Source organism: Clinocottus analis, unplaced genomic scaffold, assembly GCF_023055335.1.
Source record: "Clinocottus analis isolate CAN_PGR_092001 unplaced genomic scaffold, fCliAna1.0.p SCAF_32, whole genome shotgun sequence".
Lineage (NCBI taxonomy): Eukaryota > Metazoa > Chordata > Actinopteri > Perciformes > Cottidae > Clinocottus > Clinocottus analis.
In genome coordinates this window covers 1,845,992-1,865,991 of record NW_027176065.1, presented here as the reverse complement: position 1 = coordinate 1,865,991, position 20,000 = coordinate 1,845,992, and the positions used below count along the sequence as shown (strand labels likewise).

Here is a 20,000-nt window from a genome sequence, read left to right as displayed (position 1 = left end):
GCCTCCTACGACCCGGGAACACGCCTCGGGCCGAGTGTAACGTTCACACGCCGATAACGGCGTCCGTACAGGTCACACCTGCGGCAGCAAAACGCCTCGCTGGTCATTGTGCGTGGCGTCGACGTGAAGCTGGAACGAGGCTGCGGCTCGCTGCGAGGGTCAAACTGTCAGGAAACAAAGCAAGTTGGTAAACTACAGCAACACGTTCTTGACTGTCTTCTCTTCCAGGGGAGGAGAACTCAGCGGGCTGGCTGTGTGGACAGGACGAAGGGAAGGCCGTGGCGCCGTTTTCATGTCCGCTGCTCGCCTGCCACATGCCCGTCTACGCCACCAAGTCACCGGAGAGAAAGGTAAAGAAAGAGAAAGGATCTCAACAGATCTCCATCTAAATGTTGTCTTGAACAGTGAGCGCTTGTTGTAAAAAGAACATCTGAATGTCGTCGTCTTTTCATGCCTGTTTGCACACGTGATCCATCCTGAAGAACACGACACGTACAGCAACGCAGCAACGCAGCAACGCAGCAACGCAGCAACGCAAGAGTCCACATGACCGGGAACACGTTCACGGTCATGTGGACTCTTGCTTTGCTGCGTTCGATCTCTCTCTCTCTCTCTCTCACTCACTCACTCACTCACTCACTATATATATATATATATATATATATATATATATATATATATATATATATATATATATATATATATATATTCTGCTGCATGTAAAGTGCGTCTCTGCGTCTCTTCTCAGGAGGCAAAGTGCTTCCGTTTGACTCGATCCGTCAGAAACAATTTGACTTCCTCCTCTTCCTCCTCCTCAGCAGCCATTAGTCCATCGTGGCGGCCGGATCTTTACTTTAATAAAGATTTTGTTGCCAGAGATCATAGCGCCATTTAACAGCTCAGCCCCCATTGAAAGCAATCAAAGCCCACTCGTCCGGCCCTCGCAGCTGAAAACACATCGTCTGGGCGATGATCTCACTCCAACACACCTGGTGGGACCACAAGGTGACACCAGAGCTGGAGCGCTGCGATCAATACAAGCTGTGAAGGCGAGAAGCCTCCGATAGATCACACGGTCAGCGCAGGTGAGCGGTGGACTACAAGAGGTTTGGAAGTCAGTGGAAATGCTCTGAAATCAATTTGCAGGGGGCTGAAAGATGATATTCCTGACCACATCTTCTTCTCCATAACGTGGTTATGGGTGAGGAAGGTGGAGGTGTGGAGGGGGGGGGGTACATTACCACGGCAACTGGGGGAGGAAGTTATCAAGTGATCATGCAATTATCTTAATGGCTGTGGGACACGCGAGCACAAATCAATGTTCAGCATCAGATTAAGACGCGCAGTCTGCCGGCGAGACAGGAAGCCGAGGTGAAGCGGCAGCTGAAGGTGTAGCTTTGACACAGTAGGGGGGTGAAGGGGGGGGGGGGGCACCCAAAAGATCTCTGAGCGTTCTGCCAAAAGGTCGTTCCACCTGGCCGGAGGCGGAGCCGAGGTGATTCATGCATTTAGAGCCAGAGGGACGCTCTGGAGGATCAGAGCCTGTTTCTCCTCACGAGCGACGTGACGGAGCAGCTGAGCGCCGGACACGGCGGCACGCTGATGTTTGAGCGCCTCTCTGCCTCTCTGCCTCTCTGCCTCTCTGCATCTCTGCATCTCTGCATCTCTGCCTCTCTGGCTCTCTGCCTCTCTGCCTCTCTGCCTCTCTGCATCTCTGCATCTCTGCCTCTCTGCATCTCTGCCTCTCTGCATCTCTGCCTCTCTGCCTTTCTGCCTCTCTGCCTCTCTGCATCTCTGCCTCTCTGCCTCTCTGCCTCTCTGCCTTTCTGCATCTCTGCCTCTCTGCCTTTCTGCATCTCTGCCTCTCTGCCTTTCTGCATCTCTGCCTCTCTGCCTTTCTGCATCTCTGCCTCTCTGCCTCTCTGCCTCTCTGCCTTTCTGCATCTCTGCCTCTCTGCCTTTCTGCATCTCTGCCTCTCTGCCTCTCTGCATCACAAGAATGGGGTAGCGGGGGGTATCAGGAAGCTGGAGAGGTAAGCAGTGGTATTTCTTTCCCTCTTTATTTTCTAAAGAGAAGGTAGCATTAAATGGAGTGACTTTAAGTCCTTCATGCAGAGCAGACTGTGATTAGGGGCTTAACTCAGCCCCCCTCCCCTCCACCTCCCTCCTCCACCTCCCTCCTCCATCTTCGCCTCTGGGACTCTCTCTGTGCCAAAGCTCCAGCAGCATCTCTTCCTGCAGCTCTCGCAGCTTCTCTTGGCAGTCTGAGTTACAGTGAGGAGAAAGGATGAAGACGAGGGAGGCCACGAAGAAGAAGAGGGAAAGAAATCCCAGATTAAAAGAGATGTGGCCGAAGGGGCCGAAGCCATTTCCCCAAAACATAAAAATAAAGTTCCAAAGCAGCGTAGCATGAAGCAGCGTAGCATGAAGCAGCGTAGCATGAAGCAGCGTAGCATGAACACCACGTCAGGTCACCTGAGGGAAGTCTCGTTAGCGCCGGAGATAAACCTTATCTCAAAGTCTGCTGAGAGAGAACAGCGGGGAGACGGACTCCTCAATTTATCTCTTTCATTTTCTCCTTGTCTTTCTCTCTCTCACACACACACACACACACACACACACACACACACACACACACACACACACACACACACACAGGACCGGACGCTCTCTTCGTTAATAGACAAACCTCAGTCGGATGTCCTCGTTGTTCAGACACTCGCTCTCTGAGAGATGAAGCAGCGCAGAGGAAGAGTGTGATGAAGTTGGGTTAAGAGATTATTAGGAGATGAAAACCGCTGAATCAGGAGAATCAGCTGTTAAAAATGAATGAAAAGCTTTTTGTTTTGTCATAGAGCGAGTAGCACGTCAGCATGGTATTTATTTTATTGGACGGATGCCTGTAGTTCTTCCAGATAAACAGATATTTAACATTCAGAACAAAATGTCACAAACGCACACAATCGACTGATAAACGTCGCCCACTGTTTTTACAATCGATTCATTAAATGTCGAAGAAGGATGCCAAACTCAAGCTTTTCCTTCATCTTCGTGGATCATTTGGGACAGAACATGGATCCACAGACGTCGCCTCGAGGGAATCTGAATCTTTTCATTATTCTCTGACGTTTTATCGACCGAGCGCCAAACGAAACAATGAGCGAGAGTTCGCAGACCTTTTCAATCGATGGCCCAGACGCAGCGGCCGGATCAGGAATAAAACCTTTTGGTGACTTCTCTTTATTCCCATCTGCGTCTTAACTTAACTCGCCTGACTGGATGAACCAGCTGTTTCCTTCAGCGTGTGAGGACCTCTAACAGGAGCGTTTATGAATTAAATCATCAGACGGCTCAGCGCGCTGTACGACAAGTGGCATTCGATGGCGTCACTGATGGAACTGAATGGCTTAAATTATGAGCCCGTCTCTGTCTGACACACATTTCCTCACCGCTGTATTTCATTACACACACTCATTCAAAGGAGCTTTGAAGAAGATCAATGCTTCCTGTCCCGATCTCAACATTCTCAAAGAGGCGCATGGCCATTAGTGTGTGTGTGTGTGTGTGTGTGTGTGTGTGCAGTATTTCATTGGCGAGCGCGACAGGAATCTCACGGCGGCGTAATGATTCTCCAACGCATCTCCTCTGCAACTCTAAAAGGTCCCTAAACATCTTCGGCTACAAAGACTCTGGGAGCAGCGGCGTGTTTCCATGAGGCTCACAGACGCAGCGTGCCAGAGCTCTGATAACACCTCGGGGATTTCATCACGTATGCTTTGAAGTGCGTAATGACAAACTGGGGAAGGGTTCGGCCGCGTCGGGTTAGCGCCCGCTCTCCTCTCCTGAGAGGATTAGCCTCAGTGTCTCGGCTGCAGGGAGAAGAAACGCTGAAGAAGCTCAGTCACAACTCACCGGTTACACACTCACTAGTTTACATGGATCAACACGTGTTCATGTCCGTCTCTCGTCCACCGAACGCCTGACTGGTCCTCGTTTCTGTCTTTATCGCACTGTGCCGGGTCGACTGGGTGATGCCTGTTAACTCTGACTAGCTGCTACCTGTTAACTCTGACTAGCTGCTACCTGTTAACTCTGACTAGCTGCTGCCTGTTAACTCTGACTAGCTGCTACCTGTTAACTCTGACTAGCTGCTGCCTGTTAACTCTGACTAGCTGCTACCTGTTAACTCTGACTAGCTGCTACCTGTTAACTCTGACTAGCTGCTGCCTGTTAACTCTGACTAGCTGCTACCTGTTAACTCTGACTAGCTGCTGCCTGTTAACTCTGACTAGCTGCTGCCTGTTAACTCTGACTAGCTGCTGCCTGTTAACTCTGACTAGCTGCTGCCTGTTAACTCTGACTAGCTGCTGCCTGTTAACTCTGACTAGCTGCTACCTGTTAACTCTGACTAGCTGCTGCCTGTTAACTCTGACTAGCTGCTACCTGTTAACTCTGACTAGCTGCTACCTGTTAACTCTGACTAGCTGCTGCCTGTTAACTCTGACTAGCTGCTGCCTGTTAACTCTGACTAGCTGCTGCCTGTTAACTCTGACTAGCTGCTGCCTGTTAACTCTGACTAGCTGCTGCCTGTTAACTCTGACTAGCTGCTGCCTGTTAACTCTGACTAGCTGCTACCTGTTAACTCTGACTAGCTGCTGCCTGTTAACTCTGACTAGCTGCTGCCTGTTAACTCTGACTAGCCGTGTGCTTTTCAGGCGGCGCTCCGTGCTTTCAGCTCGCCACATGAAAGCTTCTGCGTGTGCTGGAAAAATTAGCTTGTTGAGTGGCATGAACACTTTGTGCACCGCATTGTCTGGAACTCAGCGGCTCTGACTGTAAGGATGAAGGAAATAAGTGTGTGTGTGTGTGTGTGTGCATATGAGAAACCATGTTATGAAATATAGATTAAAAAAGAGGACAGTGTGAAAAGGTGGCGTTTCCCTGCTGCCACACCGTTCTGCTGATTTATTTCCTCTGGCCTGCTTTTGTTTCTCCCCTTCTTGTAATTTCTTTAAGGTAAAGTCTTCGCGTTGACGCCTCAATGCGACGCTTCCCCCTCCGTGTTTCCTGAAGGTCGTTCTCCGCCTTTACAGAGAAGCAGATATCAGCCGGCTGGATTACAAGCTGCTTCTAAGCACTCGTGGCAGCTTCCTCTCCACCGCTGCAGTAATGTCCTCCTGCCGAACGGCACAACACAAACAGCAGGACGCACCAACGCTCAGACCAGAGCCTTCTAGAGCTCCGTCTAGAGCCTCGTCTAGAGCTTCATCTAGAGCCTCGTCTAGAGCTTTGTCTAGAGCCTCGTCTAGAGCTTTGTCTAGAGCCTCGTCTAGAGCCTCGTCTAGAACTTTGTCTAGAGCCTCGTCTAGAGCTCCGTCTAGAGCCTCGTCTAGAACTTTGCCTAGAGCCTCGTCTAGAGCTTTATCTAGAGCCTCGTCCAGAGCCTCGTCTAGAGCCTCGTCTAGAGCTTCATCTAGAGCCTCGTCTAGAACTTTGTCTAGAGCCTCGTCTAGAGCTCCGTCTAGAGCCTCGTCCAGAGCCTCGTCTAGAGCCTCGTCCAGAGCTTCATCTAGAGCCTCGTCTAGAGCTTCATCTAGAGACTTGTATAGAGCTTCGTCTAGAGCTTCATCTTGAGCCTCATCTAGAGCTTCATCTAGAGCCTTGTCTAGAGCCTCGTCTGGAGCTTCATCTAGAGCCTCGTCTGGAGCCTCGTCTAGAACTTCATCTAGAGCCTCGTCTAGAGCTTCATCTAGAGCCTCGTCTAGAGCTTTGTCTAGATCCTCGTCTAGAGCTTTGTCTAGAGCCTCGTCCAGAGCCTCGTCTAGAACTTTGTCTAGAGCCTCGTCTAGAGCTCCGTCTAGAGCTCCGTCTAGAGCCTCGTCTAGAGCCTCGTCTAGCGCTTCATCTAGAGCCTCGTCCAGAGCCTCGTCTAGAGCCTCGTCTAGAGCTTCATCTAGAGCCTCGTCTAGAACTTTGTCTAGAGCCTCGTCTAGAGCTCCGTCTAGAGCCTCGTCCAGAGCCTCGTCTAGAGCCTCGTCCAGAGCCTCGTCTAGAGCCTCGTCCAGAGCTTCATCTAGAGCCTCGTCCAGAGCTTCATCTAGAGCCTCGCCTAGAGCCTCGCCTAGAGCTTCATCTAGAGACTTGTATAGAGCTTCGTCTAGAGCTTCATCTAGAGCTTCATCTAGAGCCTCGTCTGGAGCTTCATCTAGAGCCTCGTCTGGAGCCTCGTCTAGAGCTTCATCTAGAGCCTCGTCTAGAGCTTCATCTAGAGCCTCATCTGGAGCTTCATCTAGAGCCTCGTCTAGAGCCTCGCCTGGAGCCTCGTCTAGAGCCTCGTCTAGAGATTCATCTAGAGATTCATCTAGAGCCTCGTCTAGAGCCTCGTCTAGAGCTTCATCTAGAGATTCGTCTAGAGCCTCGTCTAGAGCCTCGTCTGGAGCTTCATCTAGAGATTCATCTAGAGCTTCGTCTAGAGCCTCGTCTGGAGCCTCGTCTGGAGCCTCGTCTAGAGCCTCGTCTGGAGCTTCATCTAGAGATTCATCTAGAGCTTCGTCTAGAGCTTCGTCTGGAGCCTCGTCTGGAGCCTCGTCTGGAGCCTCGTCTAGAGCTTCGTCTAGAGCCTCGTCTAGAGCTCCGTCTAGAGCGAAGGAATTCAGTGTAACGCGTCTCTCGATCCATTTTGATTTGATTTGTGTGTTTGGTGAAAACGCAGAGGTGAGACCGGCGCTCCACTCCAACGTCGCTCTACATCCTGGAGCCGCTCGCTGTGAACATGTGACCAGTTTCCTCCACTGAAGAGAAAGCAGCAGCGCTGCCTCAGTGCTGCTGCTGAGGATGGAAATGAGAGGGAATAAGCCTCCACAAACCCAGACGCACCGCACGCTCAGGAGAACAGGCAACGTGACATCAGCAGCTCTGACCGCTCTACACGCCGATCCAGGAGCTCAGGACCTTAAAGTCCAACTTTAACATTTACAATCAGAGAGTTGTGACAGTTTCTAACCTCTAAACTAATGCACCGAGAGGGAGGGAGGGAGAGAGAGAGAGAGAGAGGAGGCGCTTCTCCTTTTGCAGATCTGGATCTCTATATTAACTCTGCCTCAGAAGTCAATTTTATGAAACTCCAGTAATGGTTCTAAAGTACTTTCAGGGCCAGAAATCAGCAGCTTGCTGAGAGAAGCTTCACGTCAGCAGCAGAGAGCCGAAGAGCCACGCAGGCAGAAAAGTAGACGCCAGCTCTCAGGTGACTGACAGCTGGTGTCACCACACAGGAGGCTGCACCGAGGTGCACCAGAGAGGTCATGAAATATACATATATATATGTATATATATATGTAAATACACACACACGTTACGCTTAAATCAGATTAATTCGTGTTCCAAAAGAAAAGATTATGTAACCAATAAGAGCAGATTGCATCTGTGTGTGTGTGTGTGTGTGTGTGTGTGTGTGTGTGTGTGTGTGTGTGTGTGTGTGTGTGTGTGGACATGAAGACGAGGTGAATTGAAACGGGTCCCAGAGCGACCGCGTTAGCATCAGCATGCTAATCCAGTGGTGTCATCGCGGCGTCCCGTGCACCTGAGCTTCTAATTAATTTACTAAACAGCTGGAACAGAGACGGTAAAAAGGATTTGGGGATTTTTTAATTTGCCGATGTAATGACAGGATCAGGGTGTTTTCTTTTCTTTTTCTTTTTTCAACCGCTCAGTCTGATTTTCACAGTTAAGGTGCACTAAACAGATTAATATGCCGCATGTACGTTCAGTTGCCTCGCTTTAATTTACATGGCAATTACAGTGCAGTTAAAGGCTTTGCGCCGCTCGTCTCGTTGCCTTCCCCGTCGCTGCTCTCCCCGCCAACAGAGGGCGCTGCTGCGTCTGCCGAGACGCGGGCACGCCCTCCAGCCGCACGGCGCCGCGGCCTGATGCTCTGACAGTTAACATACTAATTACAGGGAATCCAAGGCGCTCCAGCGGAGCCTCAGAGCAGCGTCCTCCTCCTCTGCCGAGTCGCTGCTCGCTCTGCACTCGTCAAGATAGCAAGCGGGAACACTCTATGCACCCAGAAGGGAACTCCTGCAGATCTGCTAAATGAGCTCATTTGGTCACATTCTTTCCTCCACGTCAATGTGGAGGCAAAACGGCATCAATTCAAAAGGAAAAGGGGAAGAAGGGCTCTCTCTCTCTCTCTCTCTCTCTCTCTCTCTCTCTCTCTCTCCTCTTTGATTTCCTATCGTGGCAAACAAATCCTGTCTGTTGCAGCGATGCGCTCGCTGCTTGTTCTCCGCTCTGCTAATTAGTCTTCTTGCTTTCTGGACGCCGCTCGATGTGTTGAGAGGTTTCAACGACAGGTTGTCTTTGTCTCTTATGAAGGACTGCAAACAGGAGCTACTGTGATATTTACAAGTGGCTAAGTGTAGAAAGTTCTGAGTAATGATCTTTGTTATTTGATGTTTTTTTAGCTCGGTCATGAAATGGTTGGCGGTTGTGATATCGTGGATGTAAAAGATGTAAATTGCTGAATACGAGTTTACGGGCTTGAATCGATGGGAGAGCGGCGGTTTGAACGATCAGGTTCCTGTTTGAGGAACTCGCGACTTCCTGCTTGTCTCAGTCGGCCAAACAGCCGCCGCAGAATCAGGACCCGACATCGTACAAGAGGCCGAGTCTAAATGTCCGGGAGGTGCTCCTCCATATGCGGAGCTTCCTTTGGCAAAAGTACCGCCACATGGCGGCCGGCCGGCTGGCGCCGCCAGAGCGCCGCTGCCGCCGCCAGAGTGCCGCCGCCGCCGCCAGAGTGCCGCCGCACCGCCCTTTTGTTCTGCGGCTCCCTGCCATCTGATGGAGGATTAGAGGAAAGCCTCCACCCTCGTGCCCGGGTTTCATCTGGTACCGTGTTGACAAACAGTTGTGTTGGTCTGTCTTTGAGGTTAAGATCATCCAGAGCTGGTCCAGGCCACGCCCCCCCCACCCACACACACACACACACACACACACACACACACACACACACACACACACACCCTCCTGTGTGGATGTGTCCCGTCTCCGTCGGAGGGGAAGATGGAGGAGTGATTGACTACACAGAAGTTTTTGGCCCCGTGGTTCTCTGTTGAACCCATTAATGCCGGCCAGCACGCAGCTTTCATCCAGAGCTGGAACTGCCATGTCCGCAGGAGTCAGCTGTGTGTGTGTGTGTGTGTGTGTGTGTGTGTGTGTGTGTGTGTGTGTGGGATAAAGGGGGCATAGCGACACAGTGAATTTGCATCACATTTGTTGGCCGTGTTGCAGCGTTCGGCTGCGAGCGCTGAAGGACACGCAGGGAGCAGAACCTCAGTCATGAATATGAGTTTGTGATGTCACAGCGATGTCAGGCGCCGGCTCTGAGCGCCGATATGCAAAACCGCTCTCCAACTTCATTCCACTTATTGCGCGATAAGATCTGCGGCACCGCCGGGGGGGCAGGAGAACCGCCGCTGCACAGACGGCGTTATTAAAGTGAGGAGAACGTCCTGAGCCGGTTTGAATGATCAGCCGTCGGGTCAGGTGGTCTAGTTCTCCTGCAGCTGACGCTCGTACGAGGGTTCAGAACCAGCAGCTCCGCCTCAGCGCAGATGCTTCAACCGCATTGTCTTCCGATGACTTTGAATATTCTGAACGTATACGCAGGCCCGCCAGCGCAGCAGGTGGTCGCGCTCCTTTGATGTCGTGGAGGTGCGGGAGGAATTTTAAACTGGCAGAGCGACATCGAGCTCTGAAATCATAACACGAAAAAACGAGTTCCAACTTTGATCCTGACGTCCTTTTGTATTAGCTTCATTACGAGTACCAAGCATTGGAAAACACATGATGAGCAAACAGGCTCTGCTGTCCCCACACTGTGTGTGTGTGTGTGTGTGTGTGTGTGTGTGTGTGTGTGTGTGTGTGTGTGTGTGTGCATAAGGGCTTATGGAGACTCCATACTGTGCATATACCCTCAGTTGGCAGCTGTGTGATCACTTTGGAGGAAGCAGCTTGTGCTGCTGATGTTCTCATACATATCTGATATATACATACATATCTGATATATACATACATATCTGATATATACATACATATCTGATATATACATACATATCTGATACATACATATCTGACAGATACATATCAGATACATACATATCAGATACATACATATCAGATACATACATATCTGATAGATACATATCAGATACATACATATCTGATAGATACATATCTGATAGATACATATCTGATAGATACATATCTGATAGATACATATCTGATAGATACATATCTGATAGATACATACAAAACAGATCATCAGATACGATGACACACTCAAACTAATGCGACCTCATACAATAGTCCTGCAATAGGTGTTTTCTAGGAGCGTTGGTTCAACCGTTTGGTCGTTCAGGAGGCAGCAGTTTGTGGTTGTGTTGCGTTACCCTGACAGTGTTCATGGAGCATACACCTCACAAGAGTATCTATCTGATATGTATGTATCTGATATGTATGTATCTGATATGTATCTATCAGATATGTATGTATCTATCAGATATGTATCTATCAGATACATATCTGATAGATACATATCTGACAGATACATATCTATCAGATATGTATCTATCAGATATGTATGTATATATCAGATATGTATCTATCAGATATGTATGTATATATCAGATATGTATCTATCAGATATGTATGTATATATCAGATATGTATCTATCAGATATGTATGTATATATCAGATATGTATCTATCCGATATGTATGTATATATCAGATATGTATCTGATAGATATGTTTCTGATAGATATGTATGTATATATTAGATATGGATATATCTGTCAGATATGTATGTATATGTTATATATGTGAGATAAACCCTGATTAAAATATAGATAATACATGTTTGTACTCCTTCAGGATTAAATGAATCCTTCCCCTCAAAAATTCCCACAGTCGAGCAAAAACATTTGTTAAACAGGTAACATCTTCGTCTTTTCTTTCTTCATTCAACTGAATGCTTTGTCTTTGATATCAGAAATTACCTTCATGCAACGCCACACCTGCCAGAGGAGAAATGATGCAAGCGTCCGAAATTCTATTTTATTACTTCTTTCAGAGAAAAGGTTCCCAACCTTCTGGAGATGGAGGGCTTTCAGACTCGGTCATGTCAGCGCAGCGTTTAGAGCAGCGTTTAGCCAAAACGTAGCTCTTGTTGAAGAAAGGAACTAATAAGTGGGACTGAAACGTAGCGGCGTCTGAAATGAAGTTCACTTTCTTCTTAAACTGACCGTGTGACCTCAGGAACTCCACCTCGTGCATTAGAGGTTTTGCATATCTTGATTTTGTTCTTCCAGACCTCAGCACCTGTTTTATTTACAGATCTTTCGTTTGTTTTTCCAGCTGCACAGATTTTTCTTGACAACAGTCTTATTGTTTTTTTGTTTAACTGTGTGAAAGTTTCAGCGTTTTTTGTTCGCTCACCTCTTCACTTTCTAGCACAAAGAGAGAAAAAACATCTGAAAGCAAACAAAGCAGGAAGGATCTTCCTGCCATCCTTCTGGTCCTCAGAGGATGAACCAATTGCATGTTACGGATGTAGAACATTAGCAGTCATTATCTGAGAGAAGGTCATTATCAGTTACTGAATTAGCGCCGGCTGCAGAGCGCGTTCTCATCCCGATGGACGCTGCAGACGCGCTGTTACACAACTTATGTTGACAGGAAAAGGTCAAAATAGACAAAAACATCGTCAAAAAACCTCAGCATCGTTTTATATTCCTCCAAGAAATCAATGAAGAGACGCCGCTGCCCACCAGCGCTCGGCTTCTTGACAACTCCAGCAGCAACTTTGCGGAGTCTCTGGTGTCGGCAGCTTGTTTAGTGTGCATTACCTGCAGCGCGCTCTGGATGTAAGCAATTTCAGGTTGACTGGCAATTGGCTCTGTGGCCCGTCGTCCTGCAGCCTCCGGCGGTGTGTGTGTGTGTGTGTGTGTGGGGGGGGGGGGCGCCAGCACCAGTCAATTACCAGTTAATAAACAGTGGAAGTTTTCTATTAGTGCTTGTTAGTGCGTGTAAAAGATTGTTGGTATGTGGAATTGGGGGGAAGGCACTGTGACTATGGAATTAGGAGGAAAAAAGTGCATCCATATTTCCCGTCCCTGGGTTTAATATACAGCACCGCCTCTCCGAACGCAGGCCGTTTTTACGATGATGATATTTTTTATTTGATTTTCAGCAGGCTATACAGTGCAATATATAATATTTGCGAACTCGTTTTTTATCCCCCCCCCTTCCTCCTTCGCAGTGCAGAAGTGCGTGCTCATGAGTTTTTGCTTAATGCAGAATCTCATAAGTGAGGAAGAGGAACTCTTTCCAATAAAGAGAATCCATTACATAAGCACGGCGGAGGCCAAACAATGCGTCGCTGGCTGCAGTGTGTCTTGTCATTGATAATATTATATAGCCCACACCCCCCCCGGGTGTATATGATGCATGGACCCTGTTTGGATGGCGGCTGTCACCCCCCCCCTCCCCCCAGCAGATCTCAGTGCTTGCAGAGCAGTGTTGCTGTAAGGGGCATCAGTGCACCTGAGTAGCCTGCGGGAAGTGAAACAACATTAATTGGATTTAGAGAAGTCACCCTCACCAAGGGGACACCGCTCAGACAGTCTGACAGCCAAAAGCATGAATCATTAAAAACCCTTCGCTGTCATATTAGTCCACCACCAATAACCACCCGTCCTCACGTCGGCCGACACTCGGAGCCAAAGCCGTGGGCGCCTCACCAGGCAGGAAGAAGACAGTCGAGCTAAATGGAACATCTCCTCCCGTCCTGCAGGAATCGGTGCAATTACACACATTTTACATTTATCGTTCCAGGAAAGCGGTGGATAACCGCTGCCACCTGGAACCAGCATATGGGCCGGCGCTCTCTCGGGGTAATGGGTGGGGCGGACTCTCTGTCGACCACGGGGTCACTGGTAACCAGCAGCTGGGAGGCCGCCCTCTCGCCACATCAACAAATCTCGCTTTAATTAGCTCACCTGCCCGTTTCCTCCCTCTTCCAGCCCACGCTCCCCAAAGTCCTCCATCATACATTCATCAGCCGGCTTCACAGGCTCACCGTGCCGCCGCACCTGGGAATAGCTGCAGCTTCTCAACTTCCCAACGAAACACACACACACGGAGTGCGTGCTTTAAACAGGACCGGCGATTGGCTCCGAGAACGCTGGGGTCTCATTCATTATTAACTGGCGTCTCGTGATTAGCCGTGTTAGCATCTGGATCGCCGACGAAGACGCTCTTTGCCGAAGACAACATTTCCTTTGTGTCCAATCGAAATGATTTCCACATTCAAATGACCCACACGAGCTGCTGCGTTCTCCCGGTCGCTTTGCCAGTCCAGTCAGGGGAGCGGTGGTTTACTGTAATGATCCCAGTCTGCACTTTAGTGGGATCAGGATCCATCCCGGTCCTCAGGGATCTGCTGCACACCGAGCCGCTCTCACATGGAATGCTTACTTCCAAACTCATAACATGGACAATGTGTTTAATTCTTACGTCGTGTGGAGAGAGTGCTGTTTGACATTTCCTACGAATAATAGGCTGTCATCTGCAAAATAGCGCACGTGTATTATGTTCCAAAAGGACATTTCTTACCCACATCACATGTTCAAGCGGTAATCATCTCATTAAGGAACAATTCTCTTCATTTACACTTCAGTGTGCATTCCTGCTCTGCTGCTGCGATGGCCACGAGCATCTCGTCTCCAGAGAGCCAGAACACACGACGCCTCCGCTGGAAGACGATTAACCCGCGACGCTCGACATGGAACTAGCTGCAGCATCCAGGACAGAGCTGAGGATCCCATGGTCCACCATGTCTCTCTCTCTCTCTCTCTCTCTCTCTCTCTGTCTCTCTCTCTCTCTCTCTCTCTCTCTCTCTCTCTCTCTCTCTGTCTCTCTCTCTCTCTCTCTCTGTCTCTCTCTCTCTCGCTGTCTCTCTCTCTCTCTCTCTCTCTCTCTCTCTCTCTGTCTCTCTCTCTCTCTCTCTCTCTCTCTCTCTGTCTCTGTCTCCCTCTCTCTCTCTGTCTCTCTCTCTCTCTCTCTCTCTCTCTCTCTCTCTCTGTCTCTCTCTCTCTCTCTCTCTCTCTCTCTCTCTCTCTCTCTCTCTCTCTCTCTCTTCCTTACGGACACTATTATGGCTGCCACTTCATTACCTATCAGAAAAACGTTTCCCTGGTCTTGATGGAGGGCTGGCAGACGGAGATGGAGAGAGAGAAGAAGAAGAGAGGAAGAGAGTGAATGATGGGAAAGAGAGAAGGGAAAGTGGGACAGAGAGATTGATGGAGAGGACGAGCTGAACGTCTGCGTAGTGAATATGAATGGAGGGAGACGTGGAGGAATGATGGAGGGAGGGCGTCCTGTCTTTGTTTACTGTTTACAAACACGCAACAACAGAGAAGGGGGCGGGGCCTGGCCCGAGACGCTGTACATTACCTGTGATTGATGGTTTGCTGTCGCCGTGACGACAGCTAGAGACCTGCGGCGCTCATCGCTGACCCTCTGTTCCCTGACTCCTCCCTCTCAAACACCACCACCTAACACCAGCACCTAACACCTCCACCACCACCTAACACCTCCACCACCACCTAACACCAGCACCTAACACCTCCACCACCACCTAACACCTCCACCAGCACCTAACACCAGCACCTAACACCAGCACCACCACCTAACACCTCCACCACCACCTAACACCAGCACCTAACACCACCACCTAACACCACCACCTAACACCTCCACCTAACACCTCCACCACCACCTAACACCTCCACCAGCACCTAACACCTCCACCTAACACCTCCACCACCACCTAACACCACCACCTAACACCAGCACCACCACCTAACACCTCCACAACCACCTAACACCAGCACCTAACACCTCCACCACCACCCAACACCACCACCTAACACCTCCACCACCACCTAACACCACCACCTAACACCTCCACCACCACCTAACACCAGCACCTAACACCTCCACCACCACCTAACACCACCACCTAACACCTCCACCACCACCTAACACCACCACCTAACACCTCCACCACCACCTAACACCAGCACCTAACACCTCCACCACCACCTAACACCACCACCTAACACCAGCACCTAACACCTCCACCACCACCTAACACCACCACCTAACACCTCCACCACCACCTAACACCACCACCTAACACCAGCACCTAACACCTCCACCACCACCTAACACCACCACCTAACACCTCCACCACCACCTAACACCACCACCTAACACCTCCACCACCACCTAACACCAGCACCTAACACCTCCACCTAACACCTCCACCACCACCTAACACCACCACCTAACACCAGCACCACCACCTAACACCACCACCTAACACCAGCACCTAACACCTCCACCACCACCCAACACCACCACCTAACACCAGCACCTAACACCAGCACCACCACCTAACACCTCCACCAGCACCTAACACCTCCACCACCACCTAACACCAGCACCACCACCTAACACCTCCACCACCACCTAACACCACCACCTAACACCAGCACCACCACCACCTAACACCACCACCTAACACCAGCACCACCACCACCTAACACCTCCACCTAACACCAGCACCTCCACCTAACACCTCCACCTAACACCTCCACCACCACCTAACACCTCCACCTAACACCTCCACCACCACCTAACACCAGCACCTAACACCAGCACCACCACCACCTAACACCAGCACCTAACACCAGCACCACCACCACCTAACACCACCACCTAACACCACCACCACCTAACACCTCCACCTAACACCTCCACCACCACCTAACACCACCACCTAACACCACCTAACACCAGCACCACCACCACCTAACACCTCCACCACCACCTAACACCACCAACACCACCTAACACCACCTAACACCAGCACCACCACCACCTAACACCTCCACCACCACCTAACACCACCACCTAACACCACCTAACACCAGCACCACCACCACCTAACACCTCCACCACCTCCTAACACCACCAACACCACCTAACACCAGCACCACCACCACCTAACACCTCCACCACCACCTAACACCACCTAACACCAGCACCACCTAACACCACCACCTAACACCTCCACCAGCACCACCACCTTACACCACCATCACCACCTTACACCACCACCACCACCACCACCTAACACCACCACCTAACACCACCTAACACCTCCACCACCACCTAACACCAGCACCACCTAACACCTCCACCAGCACCACCACCTTACACCAGCACCACCACCTTACACCACCACCACCACCTAACACCAGCACCACCAGCACCTAACACCTCCACCACCACCTAACACCACCTACCACCTCCACCACCAACTAACACCAGCACCACCTAACACCACCATCTAACACCTCCACCAGCACCACCACCTTACACCACCACCACCACTTTACACCACCACCTAACACCTCCACCACCACCACCACCACCTAACACCTCCACCACCACCTTACACCACCACCACCACCTTACACCACCACCACCACCTAACACCTCCACCACCACCACCACCTTACACTCACCGTTACTGCGCGACGGGGTTCAGACCCTCTGACTCGGTGTTTCTAGACGGGTCGCCGACATCGCCGCAGACCCCTGACGCCCTTTAGGGGGCCGACCCCCGCCCTGACGGCGGCACTAAGGACAGCGCCCCCGGTGGACAGAGCCGGGGGCGCTGGAGAGAAGTCACAAACTTATCATCCACGGCCTCGGGCGGCGGCGAGGTCGGCCGCCACTGGTTTCCTCTCAAGGTTCTTGTGGTTCAGGCTCTTTGTGGTGAGCAACCACCCGATGACAAGTGAGCCATTCAGGCCCAGTTCTGTGTGTTTTTTGGGGGATGCGTCAAAAGAATGAGAAACTCTGGCGTCTGTATTGAGCCGTGACACTAAATCAATGTTCATTTTGTCTGTTGTAGCTTGAAGCCGCCCTCCACAACCCGGTTCACTGTGCATTGTTGGGCTTCTCTGCAGCGAGCACCTCCTTACCCCAAGGCTACTTCTGGGTAAGTACTGTAATGGGTTTCTGACGCGCACACACACACAGACACACACAGACACCCACACACTGGAATGCCAAATACCTGAAACAAATGACAAGGCGAAAACAATGCATATTTACAGTTGCAGATATTTTTAGCTTTTAACACAATTACCGTGTCCATTAAAACTTCTTTCCACACTTCGCTCCCGTTCATTAAAAGACATTAAAAATGTGTCTCAAGGCTAAGAAATGGCTCTGAAATGTCTCCTGGATCTGAACGCATGCGGTGCAGAGTGAAGGCTGCTGGGAAGCTGCTGTGAGTGTTTTATGATGAGCGGGCAAAGTGCGCCGCCAGACTATCACATCACAATCCCCCGACTTGAGGCACTAAAGCTGGTCCAGGAAAGTAGGAGGGCTTCAGGGGAGCAGCGATGCAGAGACTCTGCTATTCATCTCTACGGGTCAATTTTTTGTTCCCTTTTCTTTTTGGAGAACGTGGGCAGTTTAGCAGCTACAGATAATCCTCCTTTTCCACCTGAAGAGGGGCTAAATCCAGTGCAGGTCCTCCAGGACAGCGACGAGTCAACGCCTCAGACTTCTGCTGCTGAGAGGACTGGATGCCCCTCCAAGGGGCAAGAGACACGGTGGAGCCGGTTTCAGGGCATCGAGGGCACCGAGGGCATCGAGGGCACCGAGGGCAACTAGGGCAACCAGGGCAACTAGGGCATCGAGGGCAACTAGGGCATCGAGGGCAACTAGGGCATCGAGGGCAACTAGGGCATTTAGGGCAACCAGGGCAACTAGGGCATCGAGGGCATCGAGGGCAACAAGGGCACCTAGGGCAACTAGGGCATCCAGGGCAACAAGGGCACCGAGGGCACCGAGGGCATCTAGGGCATCCCCGGCATGTAGGGTATTGAGAGCATCTAGGGCATCTGACGAGCTCTGACGGCTCGTCAATCATACAAAGTTCTTATTTTTCTCAGACTTTTCTAGGTCAACACAAAGTACATTTCATTTAAATTTCAAGTCACTTCAATGAAGTTTTCCTTCAGAGTGGATCAGGACTTAGAGCAGGAACACATCCAGCCTCGCTCAGTAAACAGGAAACGCATCTCTTGATTGAATTTTAATTGCATATTTGTATTTGGGAGGCAGTCGCGTTCGGTATTCTACAAAAAAGACTTTGCATTTCAATAGCGGTGAAATGTTTCCCAGCCGAGACCAAAAGGACGTTTGGGAAGAGGAGCGTTCGTATTCTGAAGGCATCAAAGATCCAGATTACCTTGACTCACTTTTTGCTTTGGTCTTTTACTGAAGAGTCCACGTTTTATACATTTTTTAAATCACCACCGTCTCGTCAAGTCGGTTTCACGAGACCTTCCCGCTCATTCAGGAGTTCTGACCTCGCAGACGGTGGATCAGCCTCTCGGGAGGATCCGACCTCCAAAGCTCAGCGAGGTTTTGTCCGGTACGAAGACGTGACCACAGAGACCAGATGACGAGCGGCTGAACGTCCCGCCCACAGTTTGGTTCCACCTCCCTGCGGGCTTGTCGAATAGGAGATGACACCAATCATGTGAGAGTGAGATGGGCCACGGGGATTTCTGCTGCTTTGGTCAGAGTGATGGCGTTGTGTCCCATCGGCCTGATTCCCAGTGTTCCCCTGTTGGCCTTCACCTCGCTGGTCCCACTGGTCCCACTGGTCCACAACTCTGAACTCATACGTGTTTTCAATGAAGTCTCCATTAAATCCAGTTCACTCTTTCACTTCTCATCCTGAGTCGTAGATTTGAGATCGAGGACGTACGCGGATGTTTGGAGTGGCGCTCCGTTCTAAAGCCCGCCCACTGATTCACTGCGTCCAATGGGAGACTCGGCTCTGATGCTTTCTGTTGACGACGGGAAGCTTGGGACGCGTCGGAGAACACCAACAATCTGGTGACCGGCGCGTTTTGGCCGTCCTATTGTGGCCAACACACCGAGCACAGAGTGCCACCGTGGAGACTCTTTTCCCACGCTCTCCTCGCCGCCGCCAGAGCGGTCTAATTAACGCTGGCAGAGCGATTCACTGTTTGGGAAGTTTCTGCTTCCTCCCGAGCCGAGAGCGGGGATCTGGCCAGGGCACGACTCCAGATATCTATTTGGCTAAATTACTCGCGATGACTTTGTCAGGACATTCGCACTGGATGTCGGGGGAGGGAGGATTGAAAAGAGGAGGAAGAGGAGGGAAAGTGTTCGTTGACAGCGTCAGTGCTGATAGTGGTGAGCGGAGGAGTTTGGGAGGTGAATGTGTAAATTGTGGGAGGAGTCTGGATGGGGGGGGGGGGGGGGCTTCTTGCCTCCGGCTCCGGTTGCACAGACTCACTTGAGCCGTGTGTTTTTTTCGGCTTCTCGCTGCAAGATAAGTCCTCCCTATCTTCCCCCTCTCTTGTTCGTCCCTGTGCAACAGAGCGTTATTTGTTCTGGCTCGGTCTCCAGAGCCCGCGGGATCGCTGCTGTCCAGATCCCGCTCGCTGATACAAATCAAACAAATGATTGCATGCAAATAAGGGTGAGCGTGGAGCAGAGCAGCTAAAGACTATATTTAGCTGCTGTCACATTCACAGCATTGATTCATAGGGGAGGAGGAGGAGGGGGGGGGGACATCTTTGGTGTCTTCGTCAGCCGTCCTGCTTTCTTTCCTCTTTTTTCTCCGAGCAGCACATGGTTTTATCTGGACAGCCACCGAGGCGAGTAATGACTGAATTGGAATCATATTGAAAACCCAGAGCGACACTTTAATTGTTTGGGAGCGGAGCGATGCGCTTTAATTGGAAGGCAGCGGAGAGGTTGGAGGCTCTGAACACACCAACGCGGATGTGCTGCACAGGAAGTGAAGCCTCC

The 20,000-nt window shown here is 50.6% G+C and overlaps 1 protein-coding gene across 4 annotated transcripts in view; it reads left to right on the top strand.

The window, feature by feature from the left end:
• The window catches only part of arhgef10la (Rho guanine nucleotide exchange factor (GEF) 10-like a), an 89,798-nt gene that overhangs the window by 41,428 nt on the left and 28,370 nt on the right, over positions 1-20,000 (top strand). For all 4 annotated transcript variants that reach the window (XM_068595931.1, XM_068595932.1, XM_068595930.1 and 1 more), the window contains 2 exons: positions 229-350; positions 17,050-17,136. In XM_068595931.1, coding sequence (XP_068452032.1) covers positions 229-350; positions 17,050-17,136 — 209 coding nt within the window. The remainder of the gene's footprint in view (positions 1-228; positions 351-17,049; positions 17,137-20,000) is intronic.